Here is a 24,337-nt window from a genome sequence, read left to right as displayed (position 1 = left end):
CCCTCATCCTACCTGTACAACTGGAATGTGTGTCCTTCCATTTAGTGTCCCTGGAGAATTTAAACCATTTAAATGTACCATTTACATTATTATGGTGCTTACGTATTTAAATATTTCCTGCTCTTAGGCTTTTGTATTACACTTTAACATATTCTGCCACATTCACGACATTTTTCATGTTTCCCATGCATAGTTCTATAAAGTGTTTAGGAATGAAGCAGGTGATGTTTTTTTTTTTTTTCCCCCAATGAAATGTCTAGTATGGTGCTAATAAACACTCACCACTCATCAATACTTAAATATTAAACAAAAAAAAATCCACTGATTTAATCAGAAATATTTTTATAAGTACCACCCTGGTTTAGGGATTTATAGGAAACATTTATGCCATCTTTGAATGAATTATACTGGTTGGTTCTTTTCAAGTTTACAAACTCAAATATATTTACTGTTTCCATATTCCACATATCCTGAGCATATGTCACATACTACAAATACTAAAACCCCTGGGTGCTCAGTAGATGGAAGGCTGGTGATGGTCACACAACAGACGTACCAGTTAGGAATTCATTTACATTTCAAGGGCAGGGGAAGCCTTTTGTGAGTGTCCTAGTTAAATGTATGCATCACAGCACAAAGGCAAAGTTACATGCATCTGATTAAAACATTTCCATTCTAATTTTTTTTTTTTTTACTGTTTTTAAAAGCATTTCCTGTAGTGTTTGCAAAGTAAACTATTACTTTCCAGTAGTTTGTATTGCTTTTCTTTCTTGGATATGGTAGTCTCATAATGAAAAAAAAAGCAGGATAAAAATGCTTGGTTAAGTCAAGGAATTTGTATTTTTTTAATTATCTGTTTATCTCTTGGAAAAACTTCTGTTGGTATGTGGGCTTTTCTTGCTTCTAATTTGTTTTAAATAAGCTAATAAATGTGGTGAAACAGAAGAGGATTTATAGGTGGAAGAAAAATCAAATAATCATAGCTAAAAGGGATACCATTTTCTCAGGTTATGAGCTGTTAGAGACATTCCTAATGGAAATGCAAGCACTTAATAATCGGTGATGTGTTTTTGATTAAAGATGTTTTTAGTGGCTCAAAAGGGACAGTTTTACCTACCATTTTCTTTCCTCTCAGTTGTGTTTCCACTTAAAAAATCCATTTAAAAAATACTGCAGGGAGTATACGAGTTGGAATCAAAGCCGTAATCTTTAAACCAAGAAGTTTGCCAATGAGTTTGACTCACTGTGGTCTCTGGTCCAAAGCGCACTTACCTGTTGAACAGGGACAGACAATGGTTGAATCACAGCTGTGGTCACTCCTGTCTTTGGAGAGGATGATCCTATTGTCAAGGAGACAGAAGTTGTTTTCTTTTGAGCTCTAGAAAATAAGGAGACAAGTGTGTTCCATCAAATTTTTTTTTAAGCAGGAATTACTCTTTGAAAGATTTCCCCACAAGAGCTCAGTTTCTTCTCGTGCATTCAACCCACTTCAGTTGTAAGTGCTTCAGAAACGGGAAGCCGTAACCTACAGTTAGAATAGCTGTGGTCAACATAGGCATAGACTAGACCTTATGGATAGCAAAATACACACACCGGGAAAAGAAAAATAACTATATATAGCTCAGCTAGTATCAGAGAACCTAAAGTATTGAAAATCAAGTCTCTGGAGAAGGTTCAATCTTTAGCAATAAGCAGACACTTGAAATCTTTAGGGTTAAGGTTCCGTATTTAATTCAAAGTTTTAATGGTCTCTTTTAAGTCTAGCAGCTGTTCTTTGTTCTGGTTTCCAATTTTGTTGAGAATGTCTTGGCCTTTTAGTCTTTTCTTACTGCATAAAAGTTAGTGAGGTGTAGAGAAAGGTTAAGAAGTGTTGGTTTCTAGGCCCAATTTTGCTAAGAGGCTGGCTGTGCAATCTCAAGCCAGTCTAGTACTTTCTCGAAACTTGAGATCCTTATCTGAAATCAGGAGTGCCAGAGCATATCATCTCATAAGGTTCCTTTAGCATTAATACTCAGGGATTATTTGATGCTGAGTAGATAAAATTGTTATGTATCTGCTAACAGATCAAAGGAATTTATTAGCACAGTCTCAATACTCATGGAGTTTTTTACAAAAATCCCAATAGGTTTGATTTTATTTTTGCAAGCAATTAATTATTACCATCAATTTACGTAATAATTATTTTGGAAAATAATCCATTCGTCTTTGTAAGAAGAACTAAATTTTACAATTTTCATGATAAGATCTAACTAGCAATAGTCTTTATCCAAGTATTTCTGTGCTAATTACACACTTTCCAATTGGTATAATTAGACTGGTCCTCATTCACATTTTGGTTATGATTTAACTAGCTTCCTCTCGATGCAGATGTTGTTCCATATATTTATAAACAGTTGGTTGTCCTTGAAACTCAAGATTGTCTATGGTTTGACTTTGGAATCTCAATGATGAAATGCAGACTTCAAAATCTAAATTCCTAAGTTAAAAATTGTGTTCCACATTCAAATGTTTGATCTTTGACTGATATCAGCTGACCACTTCTTTCACAGCAAGGCACTCTGCTTCTCCCCGCAATGATTCTGTCCACATTCTTTGTTGTGCAGAGAATTGATGGGATTGTACGCACTTACTGCGGCATGGCTCCAGGGTTTGATTTGAAAGCTAAATTTTCACTCTCAGAATCTGTTGAACTGGCACCTGAGACAATGAGAAATAATGATAAATTTAAGATTTGAGTAAGCACCTATAACTGCTTCAAAAAGTAAAACTATTCATTTTTAAATAATAACATACAGAGTCTTATGTTCAAATAGGGAATAGTTTAGAACATTTTTCCTTGAACTGTTTTTCCAGAAAACTACTTAGAGCAAAGATCTACTGTAAAAAGCTTTCTTGAAAGCCATATACTTTTAATGCCAGATTTCCTATTATTTTAATTTTTATCACTTTGGTCCTCACAACCATATTTGTAAATGGCTTATAAACTATGAAATAAATGCGTGTGTGTGTCTGTGTGTGTGTGTATGTGTGTGCGCAAAGCATTCATGATTTTAAACTTTAACCCTTTCCCGGGAGATTACACTCTGTGGATTATTAATGTCTTCATTACTCATTAATTAGGAGATGCTTTCTGCTCTGTGATAAATTAGAACAAAATAGCGGTTTCACTCATGAATTAGAAGGTCTCTGATTTTGGATTACACTTTCCCAAATTCATTTGCTTCATTACTGTTTTTGAATTAAGGGTGACCCTATCAGGATTTTAGTCAAAACGCAAACTGTACTTATGCTTTAATGCTCATGTGTATTGTCACAGATTTAAGTGATAGATTTAAAATAATTGTGATGATTAGAAGTATACTCTAGACATTTTCTTTTATGAGATGGATTTAAAGTGAGTTACATTATTTAAAGACACTTTAGTATAAAATAATACGTGCTTATAGAAAAGCAACCAAACAGCACAGAATTGTGTGACGTAATACTATAGACCCGTGGGTACCTTCCTTAATGACATTCTGCACATGTTAATAGTCTGATGTCTATCGGTCAGATAAATTTAATGTATTAACATATACTTATGTACATAGCTCTACAAATGGACTCCCACTATATGTACTCTTTGCAATTAGTTATTGTTGCTTATAAATACATTCAGAATATGCGTATTTCCTCAATTTCTTGGATGGCTGCCTAGTGTTCCTTTCCATGACTCCATTTCTCCCGTCCTTTATTAATGTTTTAACAGTCAGGTTTAGGTAAGTCTGCTGGAATGTCTGCTGTCCCTTCCTATTTACTTCTCTAAGTACCGCTTAGTATAGGATTTCTTTAGTTAGTTCCTAGACTACCACAATAGATTCTTATCTTGTCTTCCTCTCTCAATCTTCAACCTATGTCATTTTTTACTATAGCACACCTTTTCCATTAAAAACAAAAAACAAAAACTAAGATAAGGAGTTTCAAGTCAATAAATTTAAAAACCTAAAACCTGCTATTTAGTGACTTTCGTGATTTCCAGCCAGATTTTGTAGCTCTATCAGCCAGAACTTCCATGCCCTATAACCCCAAGCCAGAGAGTTGAACATACTCACTGGTGTCCATTCACTAGGTAAGGGGAATGCAGCAGTGAAGAACTATACACATACAGCCTCCACACGCCTGCCCTTGTGGAGTTTACATTCTTCAGAAGACACAGACCACAGACTAAATAAATAGAAGACATGGATGGCAGTGGGTGAAATGAGAAAGCACATAAGAGCAGGGATCTAGGGAAGGGTGGGACTGGCCTGGGATGCAGTGTTATGTGGGGTGGCAAGGAAGGCTCCATCAAGGTGCGGACTTTGAGTAAAGACCCAAAGGAGGTGGGGGCTTGCCTTTCATGGTCTTTTCCCATGTTTGTACATTTAGTTATAATATTCACTCTTGCAAGAAAGCCTTAGCTAGTCTTCTCTCGATATTCTTTTACGATAAGTCAAATAGGGGCGCCTAGGCAGTCGTTAAGTGTCTGCCTTCGGCTCAGGTCATGATTCCAGGGTCCTGGGATCAAGCCCTACATCAGGCTCTGTATTCAGTGGGAAGCCTGCTTCTCCCTCTCCCACTCTCCCTGCTTGTATTCTCTTGCTATGTCTCTATCAAATAAATAAAGTATTTAAAAAAAAAAAAGATAAGCCCAATAGTGCTTTCTGTGCTCTGTTTTCTCTGAACTCCCTGTGTTTTCGCTTAAAATACTCAGGTCACTTATAACACCATATCTGCTTGAAAATTATAAGTTCTTTGGAAAACTGAGGAGGGGTTAGGAAGGGAACTACCAATTTTTGAGTACTTACTATTTTGCCTGGTAATCTGCTAGGTACTGTATAACATTTAATTATTGTAATAACTCACCTCACTAAGAGGTGAATTATGTCCAATTACACATTAGAAAATTGAGGAACCAAGAGGTTAAGTAATTTGCATAAGGTCACCTAACGAGAAAGCAGCAGTGAGAGGAGTTTTGAACTTGTGGTCTGTGACATTCCCCATGCGGTATGACCTTCATGTGCTGTGGATGTCTTTTCCTCCCAGGCCTCAGCTTCATGCTTCGCTAATGGCAGGCCTTCAACTGCTGGCAGGATCAATGAATGGAACCTTGGGGACTGCAAATGCTTGTTTGGGGAAAATGAACTGAGCAACCACAGAAGAGCAGCATGCTGGGGGAGGGGGCAGCTGTGGGAGGTAAGTCAAGAAAGGAGTGGGATGCAGAATAAGAGGGCCAAAGTGTTTAGACTTTATGCCCAGGCACTGAGAGTTGTAATTGGGAAAATGAACCATGCAGGATGAACTGGGGAAGTCGCAAAATAAAAGAGCAGCAGAACCAGCAAACCATCAAAAATAGGTGATAGAGACAGAGAAGATTTTAACCATGAGAGTAGGTATGGGACATGAGCAGAGGAAACAGGAGTAAAAATCAGTAGCCCCAGTTACCAGAAAATCATGGGTAACCTGAGACAGCTCAGTTTTATTGGAATCACAGGAGCGTTAAAGAGAAAGGGTGGGGGAACAAAAATCCTACAGAAGTTATCACAGATGCTCTCAAAGTGGCCAGAAACCGGGGAGACAAATACTGTTTTTCAACTGATTCCAAACATATTAAATCTTAAAAATAAAATCCCCTGATTATCTAGTTAGAAAACCTTTCCTTTTTCTTTTAAAAAAATCATTTTTTCCCAATTTTTAAAATTTTTTTTTAATTTTTTTTTCAGTGCTCCAAGATTCATTGTTCATACACCACACCCAGTGCTCCATGCAATACGTGCCCTCCCTAATACCCACCACCAGGCTCACCCAATCCCCCCACCCCCACCCCTCCAAAACCCTCAGTTTGTTTCTCAGTCCACAGGCTCTCCTGGTTCGTCTTCCCCTCCAATTTCCTCAAATTTTTTTTCCAGCTGATTTTCAGAAAAAGATAAAGGGCCATAAAGATGGGTACCCCTGGATAAGAATACATTTGCTAGTTTTTGCACACCTGTCCAACCCTTGTGAAATATCAATGTCACCTTCTGTCTCAGGTGTCAGAGCAGCTCTTGCAGACGGGGGAGCAGATCAAATCTCCTTATCTGTGCCAGCAAGTTCCCTCCCTCCTCAAGATGACTCTCCCCTCCCTCTCTCCTTCTGTTTCCTCCCTTTGGTCATCTGCCCAGCACCTGTTGGTCAGGAAAGGACATTCCTGTCTCTGGTTAACATTTTTGTATTTATCAAAACATCACAAACCATGAGAGACTCGAATCTCAGCAAACTGAGGGTTGCTGGAGGGGGTGGAGAGAGAGAGGGGATGGCTGGGTGATGGACACTGGGGAGGGTATGTGCTATGGTGAGTGCCGTGAATTGTGTAAGACTAATGAATCGCAGACCTGTACCCCTGAAACAAATAATATATTATATGTTAATAAAAAATAAAAATAAAAAAGTTAAAAAAAAGTTTAAAAAGCCCATCACTTTCAGTTTTTGATGGAGGCTCCGGTCTTGCAATTACTATCCATCTACTGTTCATCCAATGTTCACCTGCCTAAATGCTATTTCTATATTGTTCCCCACACACAGTGAAGGAACCAAATGCCATGAACTCTGCTCTATTCTGGAAATGCAGTACCAGTGGAAATGACACAAAAATGCACCTGCTGTCTTGCCTTTAAAAGGTGTTCCCTTTTCATTTAAAATACATACCCCATTTAATACTTCCTTGTAGGAAAAGACCCAGAAAATGTTACAATAGTAGAAATTAAAGAAAAATAATCATTTGGAATACCACAACTCAGATAACTTCAGAGCATATCCTTCTACAGTTTATCCCTGTGTACATATATAAATATTATAAGAAGATGATATTATGCCTATTGTTAAATTATTGTTTTTCCCTACTCAATACATTGTAAAATGCCTTTCCATGACATCAGACATGTAGTTTGTAATATTCTAGTGGCTGCTTCAGATACACACGTGCAACTTTATCATAATCAACCATTTAAAATGTATGTATGTATTAAATATGTATTTGAGATCTTGAGGGACTTTAGTGAAACTGGTCGTGGAGTTCATCCTTTGCACAAACGTTGCTTTTCAAAATTTGAGGAGTAAATATACTCCGCCCCCATTTGAGTTACTCATCCTCTCCCTCCCTTCTCTCTCGGTTGCTGTAACTACCAGTGCATCAAGAATCATTTAAGACTCAGATAAAACTAGTGAAGCAATGCCAGTGATTTACAATTTTATAAATGATGAATGACGATAAGGACATTAAAGTGAGTTTTAAAGAATGTTTAACAACTGTGCTCTTTGTCTGTGGGGGCCCAGTGTGCCATGGCTGCGAACAGTAGCCTCCTTGGTAGTGTATGCAGCCTGTTCATTGTATGGGTTGCCCTAAGGGACCTTGGAGACAGCCCTTTCGGTGGATGCTGGGGTCTGACCTCATGGCGATCTCCAATTTAGGCTGCAGACAGGTATGCAGGGTGCCTTTGGAAAGCCCCAGGGCACAGTAGCCAGAGTGCACATTGGCCAAGTCATCATGTCCATCCGTACCAAGCTGCAGAACAAGGAGCATGTGATTGAGGCCCTGCGCAGGGCCAAGTTCAAGTTCCCTGGCCGCCAGAAGATCCACATCTCCAAGAAGTGGGGCTTTACTAAGTTCAATACGGATAAATTCGAAGACATGGGGGCTGAAAAGCGGCTTATCCCAGATGGCTGTGGGATCAAATACATCCCTAACCGTGGTCCCTTGGACAAATGGAGGGCTCTGCACTCATGAGAATCTTGGCTCTACCCCTTCCCGTAATACTCATGCCCACTAATAAATCCAACTTCCTGTCAAAAAAAAAAAAAAAAAAAAAAGAATGTTTAACATAGGGCACCTGGATGGCTCAGCTGGTTAAGCGTCCAGCTCTTGGTTTCAGCTCAGGTCATGAACTTGGGGTTGTGGGATCAAGCCCTGCATTGGGCTCCACGTTGGGCATGGAGACTACTTAAGATTCTCTCTCTCTCTGCCCGTCCCCCTCCCCTGCTTGCTTTCTATTTCTTTAAAAAAAAAAAAGTTAATGACGTGGAGTTGTGACAGTTAAGTCTAAAACAAGGTACAAAAGAGTATGCAGAGTAAAATGAACACACACAGATAAAGACTGCAAAGATCAAAATATGAAGAGTAACTCACAGAGTTATCCCATTACATATGGTTTTTATACCTTCCTTCTATCTATATGTTTTAAGTTTCTAAAAAAAAATTCCTATTTTTAGAACAGCAATCATAGCTCATAGTGTATGCCAGGCACTGCTCTCCGTCCTTACAATAATCTAATTTTCCCCATGCAGAGATGGAGAAAATGAAGCACAGAGCCACTGAGGAACTGTTCAAGGGTTCAAGGTCATGGAGCTAAGAACTAAGCTAGCCAGAAAATATTATAAAAGTTATTTCAAAATAGATGAGGTAAGAAACCCCCAAAGCTGTGTTTTGACTCCTTTAGCTTCTTGGAGTGTATCTTTAAAATCAGTAAAAGAAACCATATACTCAGAGGGGCTCTCCCCTTTGGGGTTCTCTACAATATCTCTGCATGCTTCCAAACGTCCCTTAAAGGGGCACATATTTTATCTGATGATTCAAAGCACTGAGAACCTACAAATAAATGTCACACAGGGTCTGCCACCCTGAATTATGCTCAAGGATTCCTGCCCCTTCCCCACATCTTTCATGCTGCCTTGCCCTCCTCTCCATCCAATTCCTACAAGGTCAGTTTTAATCCCACCCCTTCAGCCCACATTTCAGGATCACCCTGCCCTCTCGGGAGCTCCTAAAGCTATAATAATCTGAACCATTTTACAATCAGAAGGTGGCAGTGATGGAAACTTGAGATGTCTGTATTTATTTCACATGCTTACATTTACCTTTTCTATCATGAATTTAAGATTATTCGCCCTCTAGTCCTGGAAGGTAACCCCCTTTCCATCTAGCACACATGTGGGTCAGATTCCATTCCCTTTCTCCTTTTTTAAGACTTTGGTCTCATTCTTACTCTCCTCCCTTCTGCATGGTCCAGAAGGATTATTTGCATTAGCATAGAAACATACGCTAGTAATTCTGGTATAAAAACAAATAAGCAAATAAAGTGCAAAAATCCATCTTTCTTGACCTCACACTCCTTCCTAGATACCCCATATCTCTGCTGGTGGTTGAACAAAACTTTCCTGTCACGATTATTTGTTGCTTCTCCTCCCATATTTTGCAAACTTTTCTCAACTCATTCCATGTGATTACTGGTGCTCTCCCAGTTCCCCAAACCCTTCTTGTTAAAATCACGGGCAACCTCTACAGCTGCTGACCCCATTGGTTTCCTCCTTGTCCACCTTTGACTGGATTCTGAGGCAGCCGTGAAGAGAGCTGGCATCATCCTCCTTCCTAAAACACTGTCTCCTGCCCCTTCTTATGCCACTCTGACTGGTTCTCCCCCATCCCAGGGGCTCCTTCTCATTCTCCTCTGCTGGCATCTCCTCCTCTTGGAAATTCAACATGGTGGGAAGGATCATCCCCGGCTCCGACTCGGTCCCCCTTATTCTTTCCCATCACATCTTTCTCCCTCAGGAGTCTGACCAGTAATATGCGCAGCCCCATAACTTTCATTACCACCCACATCCCGATGCTCCCTAAAATATCTTTCTCATCCTGTGTGCTAGGCTATATTCTTATGTCTATTTACGAACTTCTCTAAATAGGGATTCCAAACTTGGCATGTTCAAAACAAAGCTCTCACTTTCTTCTGCCCCTAAACCTGTTCCTTGCCAGTCCTCCATGTTTCAGAGACTAGCAACACAGTCCGCACAAATGGTAAAGCTGAAGTTCACCAAGTTGTCCCTGATCCCTTTCACACACATCTAGTCCACCACACGGCTTCTGGGGTCTACCTCTGATCTCATAACTCAAGTCGGACTCTCCCCTTCCGTTTAGGACAGTCCTCCTGAAGTCCCATTGCTTCTCCTCCATACTGCTGCAGAAGGCTTCTAGCTGTGGCTGATGATACCCCAGAGCAACAGTTGAAAAATACAGGTCAGATAATGTGACCTTTCAGTTTAAACTCTCCATCATTAGGGATTTTATTTAGCATAAAGGCCAAACTGCTAACAGTAACCACAGGGCTCTAGGTCACACGTGTGCTGACCATGGCCCAACCCTCCAAGCCGTCTCCTCCCCAGACTTCCTTCTGCTCCTTGAACATGCTGGTTCCCCGATGCCGCCATCATCATGAGTTCATGTGCACTTAGCTCTGTGGTTAGGAGGGCAGACTCCGGAGTCAGACTACCTGGCTTTCAATCCTTGAATCCTAGGTGTGTGTGAGAGAGGTCATGGACATCCTCAGCCTCTCTGAGTTTCCGCTTCCTCAACCAGAAAACGGAGGTGATTTTTTCAGGGTTAAATGGGATAATCCATGTGAGAATGAAGAACAGCCCTTGGCTCCTAGTTAAGGCTAAATAAGCATTGGCTGCTGTTCCCAAGATACAGTTTATTTAGTATCCTTCTAAAATTCGATGCATAAGACAGTGAAATCTGGTTTTCAACCAGCAGGTTACATTTTTAGCTAAGATTTTATTGAGATTCTGAAGTTCTATAAAAAACTTCCTACCCTTGATAGACCCCACAGTTGACTGCCTGCTCACACAGTAACAACAACATGGTTAGGATCCAACTCCATAGAGATATGTGCTAGTCTAATTCAGTGCTGGAATGAGTAAGTATAAAAATTTCCTGGGGCACCTGGGTGGCTCGCTCAGCTAAGCGCCAGACTCCTGATTTCAGCCAGGTCATGGTCTCAGCCTTGTGAGATCAAGCCCTGTGTCAGGCTCTGCACTGAGCAGAGATGCTCTTTCTCCCTTTGCCTCTGCCGCAACCCCCCAGCCCCCGCATGCACATACTCTCTAAAAATATAATCACAGAAGGAAAAATAAAAATTTCTTACATGTAATTATTCTTTGAGATAAAAAATACACTAAAATTTGTGGGGTTTTTTGTTTTTTAAATTATGATCTAGGGGCGCCTGGGTGGCTCAGCGGGTTAAAGCCTCTGCATTCGGCTCAGGTCATGATCCCAGGGTCCTGGGATCAAGCCCCGCATCGGGCTCTCTGCTTGGCTGGGAGCCTGCTTCCTCCTCTCTGTCTCTCTCTGCCTGCCTCTCTGCCTACTTGTAATCTCTATCTGTCAAAAAAATAAAAAAAATCTTAAAAAAAAAAATTATGATCTATACTTCATAGACTAATGAGCCAGTTTTCTAAAGCAACTTACTTCAGGCTTAGGAGACTGACTCTTTCCTTTCTTTCTTTCCTTCTTTCTTTTAAAGCTTATTTATTTATTTGAGAGAGAGAGAGAGAGAGAGAGCAGAGTGAGCAAGAACACGAGTGCCTGGAGAGGAGAGGCGTAAGGGGAGGGAGAAGCAGGCTCCCCGCTGAACAGAGAGCCCAAAGTCAGGCTCAGTCCCAGGACCCTGAGCAGAAGGCAGACACTTAACCGACTGAGCCTTCCAGGCACCCCGGAAACTGACTCTTACTGGCTCTTTATTCTTGTTCTGCCCAGTTCCCTCATCCTCCCTTCACACACAACCTATCCAAACTCGCAGACACCCCATTGCTAGTTGGCTACCTAAGAAAGTCCGGTGCTGTCATGTGGAAAACTGTACACTGAGAAATACCCATTATCTTTGTTGAAGTTCTGCATGAAATGTGTATGGTATAAAGAACCAGGGATTAAAAACATGTTTACTGATTTATTTATTTTAGAGTGGGAGAGAGCACGAGCTAGGGGAGAGGGAGAGAGAGAATCCCTAAGCAGACTCACCACTGAGCACAGAGCCCAACATGGGGCTGGAAACCAGAACCCTAAGATCATGACCGGAACTTAAATCAAGAGTTGAGCACTTAGGAGAAGAGTAAATGAAACAAGATGGGATTGGGAGGGAGACAAACCATAAATGACTCTTAATCTCACAAAACAAACTGGGGGTTGCTGGGGGGAGGTGGGATTGGGAGAGGGGGAGCGGGCTATGGACATTGGGGAGGGGAGGCGAACCATAAGAGACTATGGACTCTGAAAAACAACCTGAGGGTTTTGAAGGGTCAGGGGTGGGAGGTTGGGGCAACCTGAGGGTTTTGAAGGGTCAGGGGTGGGAGGTTGGGGGAACAGGTGGTGGGTAATGGGGAGGGCACGTTTTGCATGGAGCACTGGGTGTTGTGCAAAAAGAATGAATACTGTTACACTGAAAAAATAAATAAAATGAAAGAAAAAAAAAAAAAAAAAGAGTTGAGCACTTCAGCAACTGAGCCACCCAGGCCCACCAGGAACCAGTAATTAGTTTTTGCCCACTGATAACTCATTTGGAGGATTTCAAAGGCAGGAAAGGACTGAGAGTTCAGGAACTTCTATACAGAAGAAGCAAACTCACTGAAATAATTAAAGACCGTGGTCTGAATGTTGCGGCTTTACCAGAGTTAGATACTGAAATTGGTTTCAAGAGGTAGAGAAATATTTTTTTTATTATGTGAAAAGTAAGTATATCTCATATATATATTTCAGTTAACCTTTTAAGTTAATTTGTATCTTGTAACACTTTATATATTTCTATTATGTCACTTATAACATCACTTGTATTCTGGTTGTTGTTCTTTTTTTTTCTATGTGTCCATCTCTGCTGTTAGACTGGGAACTCCTGGATACCAGGGAATGGCTCTTAATCATATTTATGCCTACATTATCTGGCACATAGTAGGGCCTTAATAAACACAGGCTGAACTCATTTGGTAGGCTATTAAACTGAATGTGATTTCCCATAACATCTATAGTATAAAAGCAATGCACACTGCAACTCACCACATTTCCAGCAACTCTGAAAGCAAATAAAGCATTTAATTTTAAGAAGCTCTGTCTGAACTTGGATTTCGGAGACCTATCTGATCATCATTAGCAAACAGTTTTATTATGCAAGTTTAAGTTCTTTCATTGTAAGTTCTTTCATCTTAAGTCCTTTCATTGTATTCTAAAATGCTTTAAGATGTTTGCCACCCAGACTCCCACCCCATGACTAATACTGCTAACTTATTAAATTTTAAGTCTTTTTACTCATTTGTTTAGCACTCTAAAATGTATGACACAGTGGTTAAGAATATGGGTCTTGGAGCAAGACTGCCTGGGTTCAAATCCCCGGGGTGACTTTGAAAGAGCTGCTTTAACCTCTGGGCCTCAGTTAACCCACATATAGAAGGAGATACTATTAACACTTCACAGCCATATGGGGAAGTTTAAATCATTATGCATGAGTATGCATACACTTATAAGTGCCATGTAAGTATTACTTATTGTTCTATACAAAATATTTGCTTTCATTCACAGGACAAGGTCCCTTGAGGAGCTCACAGAGGTTTACATTCAAAGACAACTTACAGGATCCTTTTATAAAAAGTAAAGGTACATACTTTCAGTCAGTGATAGTAATTCCTCTGAAATTACGTTTTTTGTCAATTCTTAAGAGAGCTATGAATTATGATTCATACCTTGGTTTCTTCTACCTTAAATAATAAAGAAATTTGTTGGAATTAAATGGTTTAAAAAAACATGAAAAGATGAAGAGTAAGGTAGTGGAGACCTCAAGGATTTGAATCTCTTTTTTTTGTATTTTAACTACTGTTTTGAAAAGCAAACAATTAATAGAGTGTTCACCAATTTATGGATTGAGAAACAGTATGTGCACTGTGGCACTTAAAACTTTTCCAACTCAAAGTATTGGTATTGATCAAAATGCAATAATAATTTAAAACCAGATATTTTCACATCAAGTTTCCTACTAATTTCCCACAGGCTGAGTCTTGTCGAGAACAAAAGAAATACTCCACTTTATCTAACCCTTTTCAGTACAACACTGATTCTTGAGGTTTTTCCACCTAGTGATTCCAAGTTCATAGTACATTTAGGAGGAAAACCACAATAAAGAGGAAAAATTCTAGAATACAAATGAGAACATTTACAAATATTCAATCATTTAGCACTTCCATGAATGATTTCCTAAATCATTTATAATTAGACTCTCTCTGGCTGATAGACATCGTATTTCAATATGTTCCCCTTTCTTTCATCACTAAAGAAACCAAAATAAGAGACTTTATATTTCCAATAAATTCAAATTCACTTCATGTAGCTGAAATGTTTTCAATTAAAAGGAACAAATATTGACATTAGACATAGTTGATGTATGCCCAAGTGTCAGAACTGTTCAATTCATATAAAATTTTCAGGAGAAAAGAGGTTGGAGTCACAACGCCATTACGTTGCTTATGTTGGAAAAGCACGTTCCCAGTGAAGCCTGACTCAAGCTCTCAGGCCCCATCTACCCCTTTAAATCATGCACCGCCCCCCTTACCTTCAATGAATACCTCCGCAGACGTGGTGTCTGAGCCGCTGGGGTTTGTAGCCAGACAGGTATAGCGACCTGTGTCGTCCTCAAAGGCCTCCGCTATGATCAGGGTGTGGAGGTCCCCACCCTCACTGCGGATCTGAATATCGGGAGTGTTGTGTAGCTCCTTCCCCTCACAGAACCATCTGCAGGCCAAATGGAGGTCAAAGAACAGGAGAGAAAGAAAGGAAATGGTGATGTTTAAAATAATAAAGCAGAAGTAAGAGGCTAATGCCCTGTAATAAGATGCTCATTTGATTAAAAAAAAAAAAAAAAAGATCTGTGTCAATGTTACTGAGGGAAACGCTACATTTTAGACCGTGAAATTAATGACTAGACAATTCCCCCAGGTTTTCTTTGTAAAGCATCTTGTACACTTTATCAACCTGGAAATAGGGATATCGTGAAATGTGGAAAAACCATTTTAGTTACAAAACAAAAGGAACAGAAATTCAAAGTGTCTTATAAAATGTTTTATCGCAGATGCCCCTTATAACTTGATCATTTGGACCTTAAGAAAAATAGGAAATATAAACATTATGCTCAAAATACCTCAGGTATCAAGGGGAACGAGTCATTATGTTAAAAAATCATAGGCAGCAATATTTTTGTTGACCCTGAGACTTTTGATCAGCTGAACAGTAACAGATGTAATGCTTTCCACATTTCTGATACTTACAAAACTTTGTAGCAGCCTGCCTGGCCTCCTCGAGGAAGGGAGACGGAGGCTGCGCTGTAATTCATTCTTGCTGGTCAGCACTTTTCCTTTCCCAAACAACCAGGACGTTGGTGTAGGAGGCTGCCAGCTGCCAGACGGTTTTAGCACACGCTCTCTCTCACGCTTGCCTTATTCCCCGAGCGCCTCAGACGCTCAACAGGATTTTCACAAAAAAACATGAAGCTGCCCTAAAACCTCCCCTGAATGTGATTTATTTTTAAAGAAATATGTAGTAATGTGCCGCTTGCAACTAAAGCACTGAGGTCTCTGGGACGGTACTGTCCATTTACCTCTTAACCGGCACTCGGATTTCCTGAGTCTCCTATTCTATAAAATTCTCTGGACTTTTGCATCCTTTTGTAAAAATATGGCATTGGAGGCTAACTTTTTTCTGTATTTATATAGCATAGTTTAAGTATATACCCATATTTAATCTGAAAATAAAACCAGTTTGCTAACACTCCAAGTATTAATTTGGGACACTATATTAAAAATTAAATATGGGTTACTCATAAAAGAACAGGTAAGACTTTGGGAATTAAAAGATCATTACCACCACCGCCTGGCCAACAGAGCAGCCTCTGCAACACGTATTACTTCCAAGATGGTAGAAAAGGGCAGTATTTCTTGACTCTGGGGCATTTTGTAATTTCTTTTGTCTTTTTTAAGATTTTATTTATTTGAGAGAGAGTTAGGGAGAGCGAGAGAGTGAGAGAGGGAAAGAGGGAACGAGCAAGAGAGAGGAGAAGGAGCAGGGGGAGGAACAGAGGGAAAAGAAGAAACCAGCTCCCAGCTGAGCAGGGCGCCCGATGCAGGACTCGATCCCAGGACCCTAGGATCATGACCTGAGACGAAGGCAAAGGCTTTTGTTTCCTTCATCTTCATAAAGTTGCACAGAACATTCCAACCTAGAATCATCTTCCAGTTCCTTCTTTACTGTTCTATTTCCATAGTCATAGACTATGGAACTGACGAGAACTGACTGTGGATTACGTTAATGGATTTTGCCATCTCTGGTGAACCTCAGATTCCTTCTTGATTCTGTATCAGATTAAAGCTCTTCCCTACATGCATCAGTCTCTAAACTTCAGATCTGTCATTGAAACCACTTGTATACCTGGCCCTGATTCCATTTATCATTTTCCTATACGAATCCTCTGTTTCTATCAAATATTTGCATGGATTTATTATTTCCAACATAGTCCCGATGCAACCCTTGCTGACCTTCCTTTGCCTGTCCTTTCTCTTCCTTGGAATTCTCTCCTGCCCTCTTCATTAAAGCCACTTAGGAACCACCCTTCCTTATAGCCAAGCTAAAGGCTCCTTCAACAGATTAAATCCAATCGAACATATGCTTGCTGGGCATTTTCTATGTAGAAGGTATGATTACATATTACAGGTAATAGAATAAAGCCTGGTAAACTGCGCAACTACTTGAGGACGGTCTTTATCTTCCATGGAAAAGATACAAAGTAACATTTGGCGGGAAAATAAAGCATGATAAATACAAGAAAGGTTTTAAAGAGAGCAAGAGTAATTGCTTTCCTTAGATGTGCTTCATAAGGAAACCACTGCCAGCCACCCAAGGTAGTGTGGTGTCCTGTCCTCTAACTCCCAGACCAGCAAACCTACAGCCTGCAGCCCCATCACCTGTTTTCATACAGCCCGTGAGCCAAGCGAGAAAGGTGTTCATATATTTTTTTGCCAAAAAATAAAAAAAAGAACAATTTGTGACATACGAAAATTACATAAAGTTCAAATTTCAGAGTCTATCAAGGTTTTCTTTGGAACCCTGCCATGTTCATTCATTACCATATTATCTCTGGCTCCTTTTGCATTATAGTGACAGAGGTGAGCAGCTGCATCACAGTATAGGGCCCACATATCCTAAAATATTTTCTTAATATTTAATATCAAATCCTAAAATATTTCTAAAATTTTTCAGAGAAAAAGTTTGACAACCCTGCGCTAACTTCTTGCTCCTCAAAGTGGGATCCTTGGACCAGCAGCATCAGCATTAACTGGGGAATCTACCAGAAATGCAGACATTTTTTTTTTAATTTTTAATTTTTAAAATTTCTTTTCAGTGTTTCAGTGTACCAGAAGTCATTGTTTATGCACCACACCCACTGCTCCATGCAATACGTGCCCTCCACCATGCTCACCCAACTTCCCACCCCGCGTCCCTTCAAAACCCTCAGATTGTTTTGCAGACTCTTGATTCTCATCCCAAATCTGCTCAGTCAGTTCAGATCCTCCAGGAGACTCACGGGCACACAAAGGGTAAGCAGTTTGGTTGGGTTTGTGAGGCGTGGACCATACCATCCCATGTCGCCGAGGCCTGGCTCTCCCTCCAAGTTACTCACTTCTTTAGTATAGGAACCAGATCTTACGCATCTTGTACCTCTGGTCACTTGCACCTAACTGCATGTAAAATTATGTTCTGTTTCTCTTACCTCTGTCCTGAACAAATTTGAACATCTTTCCTTTGACCATTGATCACACAGCCCTTTGTGACAGCTTCTGTATTATTTCCTCACATCATTATTTGAGGCCTACTGTATTTATGCCTTATTTTCCCATCTAGGAAATACACTTCTTAATTGCAGAAAAAAACTTCTCAACTTTTTTTCTTAATTGAACCCAGTGTACTGTATATTTGATGCTTTAAAAATGTGATCTGCAGGGTGCCTGGGAGGCTCAGTGGGTTAAGCCTCTGCCTTCGGCTCAGGTCATGATCTCAGGGTCCTGGGATCGAGCCCCGCATTGGGCTCTCTGCTTGGTGGGGAGCCTGCTTCCCTCTCTCTCTCTGCCTGCCTCTCTGCCTACTTGTGATCTCTGTCAAATAAATAAATAAAATCTTTAAAAAAATAAAAATGTGATCTGCTCCTTGTTACTTCAGAATATGCTTCCCATGAAAAACCAAATAGTGAAAGATCTGTGGACAAATAGATTTGGAAGATGCTATAGGTCTTACTTCTTGATGTTTGCAATTCACATTTTCTTATTAAAGGCCCTGAAAGTCCTGCAGAGAAGAAATTAAACACTGTCTAACCTAGTATTTACTCAATTTATTTGACCATGAGATTCTAACTAAGCATCTACTGACATTTTGTTTAGTCATGTGAATGTTGTAGAATGCTTTTCTAGCAGACTTATCCCACAGAACCTGCAGTTTTCTAAAAATGAATTAAGACCAAATATAATCTAAGCAATGATGATACATGAAAGGCTGAAGAAACTAATCAGTAAGTGCAATAAAATACCTGAAATAGACTTTTAAAATGTCAGAAAGACTAAGGCAACAACTGCATTTTCTGAGACAGTCTAATACCTATTTTGTCTTCTGACGTGGTTCATCTCGTCTTCCACAATTGCACATGGTGGAACAGGTTGGTGCTTACAAACCATGAGACTGATGCGATTTTTGCTTTCTAAGCACTCATGCTATTTGTTCTCCAGCTCCATGAATGATATTTAAAAAGCCTCTCAGATTGTAACATACAGAAAACATAGTGCAGAGAAAAAAATGAAATGTGTCCATATTTAGCAATACATCAAACAATTACCATGAGTCATTTATATTGCACTGACACTCTTAGGGAAAGTCAGACTGTTCCTGATAGAAGTACCTGTCAAGTGACCAGTTCTATGCTGTTAAAATGTTGTAAGACAGGGTGTGACTCGAGACGGGGAAAAACTGCAAATATTTAGATGGCAGACTCCCTATAGCAACCAAAAGGGCAGCATGGTTCCTGGCCAATATTTAGATAAGTGTGCATTTATGATTGGAACCATTTGCACGTTGGAACTAGCAGAGGCCGAGCAACGGGGCTCAACTGCGAGTGACTTCAGGAAAGTCAGCTAGCCTTCCTGGTTCAGATCCTTCACATATATGAGGATATGAGACTCTACAGCTGTCAAAATTGCATGATTCTAAGGTTCTTGGTGAAATGGAAGGGTTTACTATTCAGGACTGCATTTAAAGTATTTCCAGAAATGATACAGAAACTTCTTTGATGAAAGATTCAAGTAATTAATGGCCTCTCTTCTATGAAATATACTAAATATGATAGAGCTTCTAAGATTATAAGGACCCCATGTTGGGTCCCTAAGTGCATCAATGGACTTAGCCCCTTGGCTTTATCACTAAACAATGCTACTTCGATTTCTACCTTCTACTGAAATCCATTCTTCATCTGCCTCTCTATCTTGTAACTTTTTCCAGGGTAGAGACCTGGTGTTTTTGACTTAATTCACTAACTTAAAAAGTATGCTATATGTTCCAGCACAATGTTCGGTACATAGAATATATTAACCATGCCTTTTTATCTTCTGTATTTCTGAGGCTTTAGGCATCTGAGCCTTGCTGATCCCAGAAAGCCTGCCTCTCCCGGGGCTAGGCAGTTCTTGGATATCGTAAATGACTCCTCTGGGCATACCTTTCAAATGAAAGCTGGACTATGGCGCCACATTCCCATTACCTCTTCTATTGGGCTCTCCACTCAGGGCCACTCCTGTCCTGCTCTAATAACCCAGAACCAGAGGCAAAACACCAGGGGACAGCAGCCCTTAGGCTACAGAGTTTGCTACAATTATTCAAACCAGCAGATCTTAAATGCGCTTACCCTGCTTCACCCATTCCTTCCTGTGGAAACTACGATAAAGCTCTTGCCCATGCCCACTCCTCCCACTTCCCCCCCTCCTTTGCAGGAGGCACCTGGAGGTCTCCGTTGGGGTCCCACATGGCATAGCATGCTCTTTACCTGTGGAACTGTGAATAACAAAGTATCTTTCAATGGCAGTCCAGTCCTAATCTGAATAATAATAAAATACCTGAATAATAATAAAACCTACATTTTAAAGCACTGAACTAATCAAAAAGAATTAGCTTATAAATGAAGAAGAAAGGATTGAACAAATAGTTGAAATAGTACCTATTACAGTTTTTGCCTTGAGGCATATACAGAGAGAAGTGTATCCACTCTCCTACTCATACTGAAGTGCATTTAAAAAGCATAAAATTAAACTCAAAAGAATCTACTTCAAAAGACGAAATCAGCTTTGTCCATTCTTTCTTGTCTAACCTAAGATTTAAAGTCTAATCGGAGATTTAAAGTTTTGATGCAGCAAAGTAGATGGATGAGATGTACTCAGGGCATGTTTGTTTTGTTAAATTTCTTTAAGGTCATATTTCCATCAGTTTCCTGGAAAGGATTCAAAACTTTCGGCATTCTTCAAAGAAAAGGTAAACCTCAGGTTTGTTGATTACATTTTTTTTTTAAAGATTTTATTTATTTATCTGACAGACAGAGATCACACGCAGGCAGAGAGGCAGACAGAGAGAGAGGAAGGGAAACAGGCTCCCTGCCGAGCAGAGAGCCCGACGCGGGGCTCGATCCCAGGACCCTGGGATCATGACCTGAGCCGAAGGCAGAGGCTTTAATCCACTGAGCCACCCAGGCGCCCTGTTGATTACATTTTTTTGTTGTTGTTGTTGTTGATTACATTTTGATCTGAAGTTTTCCCTGTATTAAATTCTGGTTGATAAAGATATGATACACACACACACACACACACACACACACACACACACACAGACAGAGGAATATTACCCGGCCATCAAAAAAGAGAAATCTTGCCACTTGCAACAATGTGGATGGAATTAGTGTTTTACACTAAGTGAAATAAGTCAGAGAAAGACAAATAGCATTATGATCTTACTCATGTGGAATTTAAGAAAGAAACATGAACATACTGGAAGGGGGAAAAGAAAAAAAAAGGAGAGAGGGAAACAAGCCATAAGGGATGCTTAATAATAGGAACAAAATGAGGGTTGGTGGAGGAGAGGTGGTTGGTGGATGTTCTAGATGGGTGATGCGTATTCAGAGGGCACTTGTTGTAATGAGCACTGGGTGCTGTCTGTAAGTGACACATCACTGAATTCTATTCCTGAAACTAATATTGCACTGTTAACTAAAATTTAAATTAAATAAACAAATAAATTCTGGTTGCCAGTGCTGCTTAGGAAAAGCAATACTGGTGTGACAAGCTACAATGTTAGGTCTATAAAAATAGGACAAAACACAGGTTCGGTTAAACGCACGGAACAGGTAATGACATTGTCCCCTTTGCATATCCTGTGACAGACATCACTAGTTGATCTGAATAGTCTTTGCTAATGAAACCGGATGTCTCAGAATTCTCCTCATGGCTGTTCGGGCAGGGTACAAAGCAAATGAAGTTGAAGTCTAATGAAATAAATTTGCCATGCTCAGTGCAGTCCCTTCTTGGAAGATACGTTCTCCCTTTCCTCCAGATCCTGGAAGCTATTTCTAGGAGTGGGGAGAGAATTTGGTTGAGAGAGAGCATGTGTAGAAGTACATAATACAGCTGAGAAAGGCTACTTAGGTAAGATTCCACTCGAGGACATCCTTGAACCTTTTTTTTTTTTTCATTCCATTTATTATACCTAGAAGCCATCGATCTAGTGGGTAAAACACCAGCCAGTGTATCGGAAAGTCAAAATCCAATTAACTACATTCCCATTTTGTACTTTTTTTTTTTTAAAGATTTTATTTATCTATTTGATGGACAGAGATCACAAGTCGGCAGAGAGGCAGGCAGAGAGAGAGAGGGGGAAGCAGGCTCCCCGCGAAGCAGAGAGCCCGATGCGGGGCTCGATCCCAGGATCCTGAGATCATGACCTGAGCCGAAGGCAGAGGCTTTAACCCACTGAACCACGCAGGTGCCCGCCCCCCATTTTGTACTTCTAATGAACTTCAACTTCAAGGAGACCTTGATCATACTTCATTTTAACTATAAAAATGGTTAAAATATATAACTACAATCTCATAGTTAGGACGAGGACATAGTATTTGGGAACTATGATAGCCATAAGGAGTTATATAAATTTAAATCAAGAGAGTTAATATGTATATTCAATGCCTATTATATGCCTTGTACTTTGCAAATATGGCATTATTTCCCAAATACCTTATGGAATAGTTTTCATTTTACCTTTAGATATAGGCTATTGTCATTTATGTATAAATACAAAAAAAAAGCGTGAACAATTAAATCCAGATAATTTTCACAATTTCATTTTCTTTAATACATTTAGCTTCATCTTCCATCAAATGTTTTATTATGGGTATAAACAGATTTTAATAAAGTTTACTGATTCTTCCTCTCTAATCTGGTGGAGCTGGTAAGCAACTAAGATTGCCATGCAATGGGGAGCTGAGACCCAAACACTGAAAAATTACTGTAGCAAACCCTCCTCCTTCAAAAGAACTTAAGAGTTGCTCATACAGGAGTAAGCCAGTTGAGACTGGTTGTCAGATTACGAGGTCATAAACAGGGCATGAAAATAATCTCGTATTAATGATAAATAAAATGTGAAAGGGTTAGGAGATACAGTCATATTCATCAATCACTTACTTATTCCTCAAGGTGCTTACTGCACTTTAACTTGAATTCAGAAACTGACTGGTGGTACAGATGTCAGCTAAACTGGGTTTATTTCAAGAGACCAGTAGTGGGGCAAAGTAGAGAAGAAAACCCAACTACAGACCTAGGAAATGCTGAATACACTTCATTTAATGAACGGAAGCTCTTTTTTCACATGGAAGGATGTAGTGTTTTCAAAAACCTTTTGGGGGCGCCTGGATGGCTCAGTGGATTAAAGCCTCTGCCTTCAGCTCAGGTCATGATCCCAGAGTGCTGGGATTGAGCCTCGAATTAGGCTCTTGCTCAGCGAGGAGCCTCCTCCCACCCCCCCACCCCACCCCCGCCTCTCTCTGCCTACTTATGATCTCTCTCTCTCTCTGTCAAATAAATAAATAATTAATTTAAAAAATATTTTGAGTTGGTTGGTTATGCCTTTATCCTTACAGATTAAGCTTGCTTTGGATAGAATACTTAGGTTGAACTTTATTTGTTGGAGAGGGGATAATGTTGATGAACTTCACAAGCCTTGAAATTTTTTTTTGTTCATAGAAGGTAACAAGGAAAAAAGAGGACTGTCATATTTAAAGCTCTGTAAGATGGCCTATTTCTTTATATTACCCTGTGATGGGATTTTGAAATCCACATTGTTTTAATGTACATATTTCTTCCTGTTGCATAATGTCTTTTTCTCACGATTTTCAAACATCCTAGTCTAAAAATGAGATGATGCCAAAAATTCAAGGATCATATTATGGCACCAGCAGGATACAGTAGGATTGAAATTCAAGAAGGTGTTTTACATAGAAAAGTTCAATATTTAATTGTTCACTTTCTACATTTCAAGGTGAGGTTAAAGGTAACCTCTGATGTGGTCAGAGCTCCCCTGCTGGAGGAGAGTGGCTCCATCTGACTGCAGCCACACCAACAGCTGAGTTGGGGATCAAAAGGGGTCACGAGGGTAACTAAACTAAAGGTAACTAAAATCAGGGGGATCGCAGCTGCTTTTGAACAAATGGCTGCCTTCGAAAACTAACAATCGTTTCCATTCTTGGGCAGTGTAGGAGAACTTTAAAATTGACCTCCCTTTTTTCCTTCTCTTATGACCCTGGCAACTGGCCATGGGGCTCAGAACTGTATTTTGGAGGGGGATGTACATCTGGGAAAGTTCAGAGCACTCTGGTTCTCCAAGACAGGACAAGATTGTTGATTTTTAGGACAATAAATTCAGCTGCAAAATGAAAGGCGCTAACACAGCCACTGACAAAGTAGAATATACACTACCCAGCATGGTGTACAAATACTTTAAAGTTTTTTAAAAATCACATATGGCATCACTTGGTTTAAAGTTTGACTGGTACTATCTACTTGAATTACTGCCATGTAAACAGAAATACAGATTTTACAACTGATGGTTTCAGTATCTTTCTCTTTTTGAACCACAACTATGTATCATAGAAATTTTCTGTGCCCTGTATTTTAAACATGAACAAATTTTTAAAATGAAAAAAAAAATCAATTTATCAAATTTATAAATCTTCATCAATGAATCTTGGCTAATATTTTCCCACTCTAGGAAAACGGTAAATCTTGGGAGTCTGTTAATACACAATGAGGTGCTTATTAAATAAAACTTTAAAGAACAGCTGAGCTTCTATTTTCTTCTACACCTCACTTTCCTTATCCTCATAGAGAAACAAAGTTACACTGAAAGATGAAGCTC

General features: G+C 39.8%; 1 protein-coding gene and 1 non-coding gene across 2 annotated transcripts in view; one reads left to right on the top strand and one right to left on the bottom strand.

Moving 5' to 3' along the window:
- Positions 1–24,337, bottom strand: part of PALLD (palladin, cytoskeletal associated protein) — a 386,386-nt gene that overhangs the window by 217,622 nt on the left and 144,427 nt on the right. Inside the window, exons 2-4 of the mRNA XM_045997079.1 lie at positions 14,415–14,593; positions 2,631–2,697; positions 1,273–1,378 (exon numbers count right to left, since the gene is read on the bottom strand). Of these exons, the coding sequence (XP_045853035.1) occupies positions 1,273–1,378; positions 2,631–2,697; positions 14,415–14,593 (352 nt within the window). The remainder of the gene's footprint in view (positions 1–1,272; positions 1,379–2,630; positions 2,698–14,414; positions 14,594–24,337) is intronic.
- LOC123937834 lies at positions 7,285–7,417 on the top strand. Its single transcript, XR_006817616.1, has one exon. It is a non-coding gene; the product is annotated as a small nucleolar RNA SNORA70 (small nucleolar RNA).

Source organism: Meles meles, chromosome 2 (genome assembly GCF_922984935.1).
Source record: "Meles meles chromosome 2, mMelMel3.1 paternal haplotype, whole genome shotgun sequence".
In the NCBI taxonomy this organism is placed as follows: Eukaryota; Metazoa; Chordata; class Mammalia; order Carnivora; family Mustelidae; genus Meles; species Meles meles.
This window is presented reverse-complemented; position numbering and strand designations above follow the sequence as displayed.